We start from the raw sequence: 9,938 nt of genomic DNA, 5'->3' as shown, positions 1-9,938 counted from the left end.
CTTCTCACCTGGTCCAATCTGCTATGGGGACAGATCCCATCAGTGCAGTGAGACCCATCGGCTTTCCTCCTGGAATCACGAGAAGCACTCCCCTCACTGCTCACCTATCTCAGCATCCAGCTTCGCAGTTGCTGGGAAGCAATGAATTATTTTAATCTCGGTCACCTCTTCTCCTTTGCTTTTCTCTTCCTTCTCTAGTTTTTGTATTTGGGGACTTAATGTGCTGCACGTTTGTACCGCACGTATGGATGTGCTGCAACGCAATGCAGGTTGCAATCTGCCCTCGTGTGGCCGCGGGGGGGATCACCACGTTCAGAAATTGGTCATGCATTTGGAAATAGTTGAAACAATAAATAAATAAACAAATAAATAGATGGGCTCCGGTAGTACTGAGTATAGCAAATGATTTCCTAACAAATCAGTGCCTTCCATGCACAACGGGAGCGTTTTCTGAGTGCTTCTTTGCTCAGTGGGATCAACAGTGGCTGCAGCAATGAGAAATCCCCCACAGAGTGACTTCCAGACAGGTGACACTGCTGCTCCCTGCAGAGATCTTGTATTATTTTGTATTATTTATGCTCTTTGGAACAAAATAATGCTGGAGTGCTAAAGAGAAAAAAAAAAAAAAGTGAAGTTCCACCTGATTCAAAGAATGATTTTATTGTTGGCTTTGTTATACAGCATCGGTGCACAAATGTTAAAAGATAACCCAGCTCCAGCAACACATGGCTTTGGGTTAGCAGTGTGTGATTTTGTGCTGTAAATCACTGATTACTTAACAAGCAAATTAAGCTTTGCAGGGAAAGGGCACTCTGTGAAACGTTCACTTCTGGAGTCACCCAGGAGCGGCTCCTCCACCACCCAGCAATCAGTCCTTAGAAAATGTGAGGTTGGCCTGCAGGCAGTTAGTGATTGCACAGCTCTTTATAAAGGCAAAGATCAAGGAAATAAAAGAGATGTAGGACGTGTTTCAGGTTTACTCGTCTGCCTCAGAGAATGTGCATAAAGTGGAGCTTCTGTGGCTCACCCCAATGGAAGGTGAAATTCAGAAAGTGGTTCGCTGGACTGATTCACCTGCAGGAAAGGAGGGGGAGGAATATAGAGAATCAACCAAGAAATCAATAATAACAACAAGCCAGCCAAGAAAATGGCTCCATACACACTTATATCCAGATGTCTGAGGTGCTGTCACCACCAGGGTAACGAATCTCGTGAGCCAGCGCCGGCCCATCGGGCTCCTTCCCAAAATCCACCAGGAAGTTTGTATTCACTTTCAATCCACCTCTTTCAGTGTCCACATCGACCTGCAGCATAACGGAGCCCTCCCTGGAAAAGGGACACAGCAGACGTCAGAGAAGGACTTGGAGTTGTTGGGTCTTTGTGTGACAAAGACAGAACCTGTCCACGATGGTGCATCCATGCCTTGATTTAAGAAAGGAATACTGAGCAAGGGGTCATTCAGCCTTCCTCTTTCAGCCAGGTTTTCTTACTTGACAAGATCTGGGTAGAACTGTTTGTCCCATCCGCTGTAAAGAGAGGTGGAGACGTACAGCCTCTTCCCATCCAAACTGAGCTGAATCATCTGTGGTCCGCCCGGCACCCTCTTCCCCTGCAATGAACAGAGCACAGAGTGCTCCAGGCATGCTGGGCAACAGCAGAGAAGAACAAAACATTGCAGTGGTTCTGCTGCTTGGAAGAGCATCCATTACTCAAAACTCCTGCACACAGGAGCAATAGATCTGCCCTGAAGACAAAGTATTCTTTATTGGGAGCCTAACTCCTTATTCAAAGCCTCGAAGGTAAGTTCTACCAGGAACCAGGAAGAAAATAAGGGGTGAAGGGCTGGTGTTGATGTGCTCAGGTGGGTGCATCAGGAATCAAGCAATGGATGGGTGCATGACAGAGCTGCCATCCCAGCTCCACCATAGCTGGGTTTCAATCTGCACTATGAAATGAAGGAGTACGTGGGACCTCCTGGAATGATCTTCAGCCTGAAACCATCTTCAGATCAACAGATCTCTGTGATGAGCATATGCAGTTCTTGCGCATCCCATAAGAGGTTCCATAAGTAGTTGCCTTGACAGTGATAACATCAATGAATGCTGATAATCGCTGATAACCAGGGATAATTAATGCTCTTTAATTTTTCTATCATGACACCAGGTGCTGTTGAACTCTTTACCTGGGAACCCACATACACACCCACCCACAAGGAACACTGCAGATCAGCAGGAGCTGATGGAGTGCTTTGGCCATTGGTTGCTGCATGGTTATCATGAGGAGTGATGAACACACACTGCATTTGCTTCAAATCAGCTAACAGCAGCAGGGAAGGTGTCATTACACGGGTGTCGGTGCAACTGAACAGCTTGTACAACTCCACAGGGACCCAGAACACTCACCAGGTTTTACTCCATCTCGTGCTGAAATGCGATACCTGCAGCCCAGGCTGGGAGCCAAGACACAAGCTAGCTCACAAACTGCTTCATAAGCTTTACAACTCAGATACTGCTTTATATGTTTTATAGCTCATGTATTGCTTTCTATGTTTGACTGCACTGCAGATGTTCAAAATGGATCAGAATGAGCAGAGCGGTGACAAATTGTAATGTGCACAGCAGGAGAACTTACCTTAATCACAAATGGCTCTGGTTGGCACTGCAGCTCCTTGTCTTCCACCACAGTCACAGGTCCACCTTTTACAATGCTGCCTCCCAGGAACACCTGCAGCCAAAGGGGGGGAGAAGTGAGAAATGGTGTGGGTACCAAAGGAAGGTGAAAGCAATTAAAGGGGGAAATAGGACTGTGCTGCTGTATGGGGATGGCTCTTCTGGTGCTGCTTACCTGCCCCACCAGTTTGGGCTGGCGCGTGTTGGAGATGTCGTACTGGCGGATGTCACCGTGCAGCCAATTGCTGAAGTAGAGAAATCTGTCATCCAGTGAGATGAGGATGTCAGTGATGAGACCTGCATAAAAATTCAGCAGCAGAGCCATGAGATGGACAGGGCCAGAACAAGCACACACGTCCTTGGATGTGGATGCTCAGGCTGCAGCTGCATCCCCAGGACCATTCCTGAACACTTTGAGCAGATGAATCTCCATGGGACTGTCTGTTGTTGAAAGACTCAAACTATTTCCCCAGAGAAATGGACCTCAGCATTGAGCAATGCGGGAGCAGAGCCCTGACAGCCACTCCCACCTGCTGGCTTATAAGGAAGAATAATTGGTTATATTTCAAGTATCATACAAAGAACTCAAACAGACGTTCAGTGTTTGACAAAGGAAGTGTTTGCTACTTAAGGATAAGAATTTCCAAACAGCTGCATTTCAACATGGAACCAAAGAGGAGAATGCTCCATTCCTTCTCCCACCGCGCTCACACTCACCAGGCATGTCAGGGAGGAGCCATCCCTGCACTTTCTTTCTGGGTACTTCAATCACTTTCTCTGCTGCCCAGTCTCCTTTCTGCAGAAAGAGAGGAGTGAATGCAGCATTGTTACTGCCCTGATGTCAGCCATGAGGTCTGCATGGCAGGGATGGACACGATAGGGTTGCTCAGCAAGGAGGGACGACGTGGTGGCTTCAGAAAGCCATTGCATGGACTGGTAGGAAGGTTTGCTCTCTGGCCCAGCGTTACTGCTTGGCTAGAGTTGAACAGGAATGAGGAGATGTATTTTTTTAAATCAGAACTGTACTGTTTCTAAGGTGATCATTGGATTTCCAACACAACCAGCATCACCGTGGCTGTCACTACCTCTGTCTTGTAGAAGCGATACACTGTTCCACCCAGAGAGCATCCAACAAATCCTTCTGCAGCATCGGGGTTGTGGAGGAACCGAATTTCCAGAGGGATGGAGTCCTTCCCTAAGTCAATTGCCTGAAGGTAGGTGTGGGAGCTCCAGTCCCACACATTGATGCGGCGGCCGTAATGCCCTGGTGGGTCAGGTCAGGTAAAATAAGCACAGAAGGGATTATTCCAGCTTTTACAAAGAACCACTTTTACTTTAGGGAGGTTAAACCCTCACCTTTCTCGACATCCACTGGGTTAAACCCATATGCCAGGACTTTGGGGGCTCCCCACTCAGTGCTCATCAGGACGTTGTGCCGCGGTTGGTACCAGAAGTCGTAACCAAAGGGGGGGCACTTCCCCCCTTTCTCCCAGTTCCCCTTCACTTCAAAGGTCTCTCCATCCAGCAAAACAAAGCCACCTGCAGGAAGCAGAAGGAACGTGTTAAATAAGGTCAATAACATCTCGATATTTGACATCTATTTGCTAAACGCTGTAAAAATGTGACTTTATGCCTCAGAAAAATGTTGTGATTCGATTTGTATCACTTCCATGGGACAAAGCAGATTAAAGCAAGATTCTTAAAGAACTTTATCACATTTTTAAATAAACTCCAGTTTGCTCTATAGGCAATCAAGGCATTTTGATACACCAGTTATCCTTCCTAAGTACCTTTCCATTAAGGAGTACTATAGAGGCAATCCTGGAGGAGTCACTTCTGTTTTCTTTTGCTTGCCAACAACAAACAACTGCTGGAACTGCTGGGTGCACCAAAAAACTGTGAGCCTGCAGCCAGGCACACCTCTAGCAATAATTTCTAGAAAAACAAAGAGATGGATACCTTTCCCATTGCCAGAAGGATCTCCCAAGCAGCTGATCAGGATGTCACCGCTGCCCAGACAGTGGGAGGTGTGGGGATTTGCCACATTCCCCTTCCAGAACAGCTCCACGGGCTCCACAATCTGCAACGAGGTGACATGCAGTGTGACCTTCACTACAGTCACAGAACTCCAGTTTTACCACGAAAAGGACAAATCCCAAAGGATGACGAATTTGTGGGTGTGATGTGTGCCAGACGGGGGTGGTTCCATTTGGGATTTTGAGTACTTGCCACCTCCTTGCTCCTCGGCCCAATAATGCATCACCACTACGACATTACAGATTTATCTGCTCTTCTCCAAAACATAAACAGTTGAATGGTCAGAATGGGTTTAATTAGGATCAGTGGCAGAAACACCGCTGTGCAGTTTTCAGATGTTGCACTGAACGTTGGAGTTCAGAGGAAAAAACGTCTTTGAGCTTCGTTAGAAACTCAGCCTGCAACAAAATCCACTGCATAAGAAGAGCCCTTTGGGGGTTTTTATTCCACTGAAATAACAGTTAAAGTCTGGCAATGTTCTTAAGATCTCAGAGCTGTAAGATTATGAATGAACGTGTCTGCAGGCAGGTGGGGGGACAACAGAGCCCGTAAATGTTTCCTTGCATTACACATTACGCCTCTGAATTCCCTTTTGATGAGGACACCACGTTTGTTTCTGGCACTTTGTACTGAAGCTTTACACAGCGGTGTAGGATTAACCAAATTAACTCTACCACAGCTGAAACCAGCACACAAGTGTGGACTCTGACAACGTGTATGGTTGCACCCAGCCTGGTCCTCTATGTTCCTTTTGTACTCAATGATTTTTCTTTAAAAAAATTTTTTTTTAAAAAATCAATACATCATAAGCTCAAGAACCAAGGATTAAATATCAAGAAGGTGTCCTTTATGCAAAAATCTGGTTTAGCTCAGTGAAAATCCAATCGAGTTTGAAGCCATTGGGATCCCTAACAAACATATAACCTACGTATGATCACCTGAATGTGTCAACTGTATCGGGTATTAATTAGCACAAGGTTTTACTGTGTAATTTATCAGTGAACTAGGAGTTTCAAAACTCACACAAGTTCCCATTATGTGGCAAAAGCCTCCAAAGCTATTCAGTCTCCATCGCTCTAATTTGAAGTTGGAACCCACGAAATTACTGTCTTGGTCATAACCACCATCTTGGCCAATCTTGGTCAATCATGGTCAATATCACAAAAAAAAAAAAAAAAAAAAAAAAAAAAGGTATTTTAAGTCATCTAAATGTACCTTGTGGATTCTGGGGGCTCGAGGGTCTGTGCCCACATCCACCACATAAATGCGGGATGAGATCAGGCATGGGAGAATGAGACGATTGCGACTCTTTGTGGTGTCCCCAAAGCAGCTGCTGCAGGCGTTCCACCCCGAGTGATGGAGCTCATCTTTCAGGTTGGGCATGGGCAGGCGGTGGATGACCTGCAGCATCAGACTTGAGATTCAGCCTGGGATCGTTTTTCACCCCAGGCAAAGAAATGGGTCTTTGTGTCAAAGCATAAATTAATAAAGAGCAGAAGGAAACGGCTGTTTGTGATTCAGGAAGCAAAGTCAGTGCGGGATACAAAGAGCTGAAGAGAGAAATTGGGAGAGGAAAGTTGGACATCACGATTGCATGGCATTTGTTAAATGTTGTATGCTGTTAAATTAATCCAAAGCTTTAAAAATTTCCAACTAATTAAGGAGATGTGGAGTAAAACAGAAAACCAAACCAAACCAAACAAAAAACAGAAAAAAAAAAAAAAAATTGTCCATCTGCTGCAAGTCTCAGAGTTCACAAGTTTCACCTGATTGCACCTGGGACTGCTGCAAACTGACTCATTAATTTGCACTCTTGCTCCTGACTTTTACCCTTCTCCCCTAGAACTAAGAGGATTTGGAGATAACAGAAAGATTTGTCAGAGTCTCAGGAAATTTGCTTCCTCCACTCCTCCACAATAAAAACCTAAATGGTAGCTATAAAAAAAAAGAAAGGGGAACGAATGATGACAAGCTCTGCTGTCAAGCCAGAATCACCGTTCCTTAAAGACACGGAGATCAGAGTCCAAAATATCTTCACCGACACGAGTTGGTCAACCTTCCAGTTGCAAAATAAATGGAGTAGATTTCTGTTGCCTCCTGTGCACATTTCCCAGGGTCTCACAGGTGCTGTGTGATAAACTCAGACCATGCTACCAACACGGGATGTGCCACATTTCAGGGTTTGATTCTTACGCTTAGTATAAATCACCAAGTGATAGAAAATGCTCTGAAAATGTCTCAGGAGCAGCAGGAGGCACTGGGATTGTCCTACATGCAGTACCTGGCAGTAGTGTGGGGATTTGGGGTCAACATCCACGGTGGCCAAGTAGTCTGGCTTCTGGATGCCAGTGTTCCTGTAGATACAGGGCAGGTAGACGATCTCCTCCCGGGGACCTTCCAAAGCAGAGGTCATTTAATGGTCAGAAAGAATCATTTTGATAAAATTCTGTGCTTAACGCTGAAATACACTGATTTGAATCCCTAAGTCTGTGAATTATGATTCTTCCTCACCAGTAATAAGGGAGCCAGAGCTCAATACCATTAAATGTCCCATGGAGCATCTGGGTCCTTTCTCCTCTTCTCCCATTCTTCTCTCACAGCACTTCTGTGAGAGTCTGAGGGCAGTCTATATAAGTCTTCACCCAAAAACACCACTGAAACTTTTTTGGAGGCTAAATCATGGGAATTTGTACCCAATATTCTTAAAGGCAAGCTCTATTTTGCAGTATAGAACCTAGAACAGTTGGTTGCACGTTGGCATCCTACAGCCATGCATTCATCTTTGTTTTAACACAGCTTCATCAAACTCACAGTGCTTCATAGGATTGAGTTCAGAGTGAAACCAAATCTCCCCTGATATTTAAAACCTTCTTGGTTTTGCTAATTAATGGGCCGCTCACAGTTCTCACTGAACTGGAAAACCATCCCTCACATGGGGGGCCTGGATTTAGGGGGTGTTGCACCACTTGCCTTTCATGGCATCCAGGGGAGTCGCGTATCCTGGGCCGCATGCTCCACATTTTGCTGATGTGAGAAACAAAGGAGAGGCTTCAGTCTCCACATTCTTTTAAAATTCATCTCTAACAAGACATTGGCTTTGCATTCAAAGACGGACTGATATCAGATTCAATTGACATCGCCAGACATCTGTAAGTCTCTCTGAGTCGGGTCGGTGCTGAGATTCCTTGAGTTACTGAATGTGATGCTCCACACTCAAAAATGATGGGAAATTTGGGAATTTCATTTCACAGAGTTCAGCCACACAATTCCCAACGCAGAGGCAGCATCAGCCCCATTGCCAATTTCATCGAGGAGTTTTCTCTGCAGGCAGAACACATCCAGCAATGCATGCACTGCATGAGGAGATTTGTGATTTCAAATAGAAGATCTCCTCAAATAGAGTAATTTAGCACATTAGGTTTAATTTCACATTCTTTGTGAAATGTTGCTTGGTTGTTGGTTTTTTTTTTGGTCTGAAAACACAGCATAGAAAGTTTGCTTTGTTCCATACACCATAATTGAAACTTTATTCCAATTTTCTCAATCAGCCAAATTAGCAGGAATGCAGTCTGTGTTAGACCACAGCTTAATTAGCACTGCAAATCAGTGTTCTGCAGATCACTTTGAGAAAAAAGATTTCTTTTCCAGAGAAAACCTACAGCAAATGACAAACATTTCCTCCTTGCTTCACCCATTCGTTTCTCCTCCTCCTCTGATATCTTTCAAACACATCCATCCCCAACCCATCCCCACCACCGTGCCCACTCAGAGGATCATTACAGTTAGACAAGACCTCCAAGACCACCAGGTCCAACATCAGCCCTCCCCACCACCATGCCCACTGAACAGTCCGTGTAGGACTGTCTCATAGCAAATTCAGTAACTATAAACACAAGAAGGAAGCACTTTCTTTCACTGTTTGGGTTTAACAGCTGGAAATAAAGGAGAGGAGAGTGAAGATTTGCCTTTTATCTGTGCTACTGTACAGCAGCAGCTCCTCAGCCTCCGAAGACGAACCGTGGAGGTGCCCACACGTCTAAGAGGGAGTTTAGGAGAAAAGTGGTGAGGATTGATGGACCTCTGCTGAGGGCTTTCAGCCGATCCACCACTCCTGGAGACGGTCAGCATTGCAGTGCAATGTTTAACCGACCACCTGGTGACTCCCTGCAGATTGCCACCACCATTCCCAAAAAAAGGCCACTATCACAGCCTGCCAGCTGCCACTCCACGCTTTTTAGCCGTTAAAACTCAACAAGCACTATTTACTTTGTGCCTTTGGCACAAAGCAAGGCACCAAGATAAGCACTCGGCACAGGACATAACCCGAATCGGCCCTTTTGCTGAATCATGAGCTCTGGCTTTGCTGAGAAATGTTTCTCTAAGTTCTACCCCCCAAACCTGTTGGAAATGGTGAAGGAACAGCGCTCTCTTTCCACGTTACACAACAATTTATGGACGTGCAAAGTCATTTCCATCTATTTCAGTGCCCTCCCCTTCGTTTCGGGACAGCAGAGAAAGAAAGAAAAGCTCATAGCAACAATACAAGTGAAAAATGAAACTCTGCTCCTGGGTTTCCTGGAAGTGCTGTTCCTGTTCCCACTCGGGGCAGCACAGCCCAGTGTTCATCAGCTCCTAAGAGTGATTCACTCAAAGAGATGTGCATCGATGGTGTAAGAAGTGTTCCCTGAGAGCATTGCAGCTGTGCAAAACGGGGGCAGCGTTTAACGGAGCAAAACTTTCATCATGCAGAAACTTGTGAGCTCAGCCCCGCCAGCAAACCCAGCAAAGTTTCACAGCGCAGAACAGAGCAGAAAGCAGCAAATCAACCATTGGATCTCTTACCCATGTTGGATCCGAGGTGCGCAGCAGGAAGCACAGCGCCTGGAATGGAGTAAAGCAGAAGGGAATAAACACAGAGCAAAGGGGAGGGCAGAGAGCTGCCCGGGGGGAGGATCGAATGCACTGAGAAACCCAATGGTTTGGAAGCAGTGAACCCACCTCCCCCTCTGCTCTGCTCACCTCCTTCTGCTCCAAGTTGTGTCCCAATGGAAAAGCCCAGGATGTTGTGACCCTGAGCTGAGCCTGAACGCTTTCCAGCAGCAGAGAAGGAAGTTGTTGTGTTGAATATCTTCGTCCCTTTGGCAGCTGCTGTGTTTTCAGCACTTCAGCCCTGTAAACAAAGTGGCTCCAAGGGGAGGGGGGAGGGATGTGTCCACTGGAACCTCACCAAGT

General features: G+C 45.9%; 1 protein-coding gene across 3 annotated transcripts; it reads right to left on the bottom strand.

The window, feature by feature from the left end:
- Window positions 1–641: 641 nt before the first annotated feature.
- On the bottom strand, window positions 642–9,879 carry LOC116238440 (methanethiol oxidase-like). Of its 3 annotated transcripts, none has more exons than XM_090127186.1 (14): window positions 9,726–9,879; window positions 9,549–9,587; window positions 7,677–7,730; window positions 6,988–7,100; window positions 5,922–6,107; window positions 4,629–4,749; window positions 4,026–4,208; window positions 3,755–3,933; window positions 3,387–3,465; window positions 2,845–2,966; window positions 2,632–2,724; window positions 1,491–1,609; window positions 1,160–1,326; window positions 642–1,074 (listed from the first exon to the last, which is right to left on the bottom strand). In XM_090127186.1, exons 2-13 carry the CDS (start codon window positions 9,550–9,552, stop codon window positions 1,164–1,166), a joined length of 1,416 nt encoding a protein of 471 aa, XP_089983312.1. In that variant the 5' UTR covers window positions 9,553–9,587; window positions 9,726–9,879; the 3' UTR covers window positions 642–1,074; window positions 1,160–1,163. The 3 variants fall into 3 exon arrangements, with proteins under 3 accessions (XP_089983312.1, XP_089983313.1, XP_089983314.1); XM_090127187.1 differs by having other exon boundaries at window positions 1,164–1,326; XM_090127188.1 differs by having other exon boundaries at window positions 9,705–9,852.
- Window positions 9,880–9,938: the final 59 nt, after the last annotated feature.

The sequence above is a fragment of the Phasianus colchicus genome, chromosome 30, assembly GCF_987193195.1.
Source record: "Phasianus colchicus chromosome 30, bPhaCol1.hap1.1, whole genome shotgun sequence".
In the NCBI taxonomy this organism is placed as follows: Eukaryota; Metazoa; Chordata; class Aves; order Galliformes; family Phasianidae; genus Phasianus; species Phasianus colchicus.
The sequence above is the reverse complement of the archived record's forward strand: the minus strand, read 5'-3'. Positions and strand labels throughout refer to the sequence as shown.

Bases quoted from the DNA above. Each gene is read 5' to 3' on its own strand.
- LOC116238440 (XM_090127186.1), bottom strand. The intron at 7,101-7,676 runs GCAAGTGGTGCA...CTGCTTTGGAAG, and splicing joins TCCCCTGGATGCCATGAAAG to GTCCCCGGGAGGAGATCGTC. The intron at 2,725-2,844 runs GTAAGCAGCACC...CTTTGGCTGCAG, and splicing joins AGCCCAAACTGGTGGGGCAG to GTGTTCCTGGGAGGCAGCAT.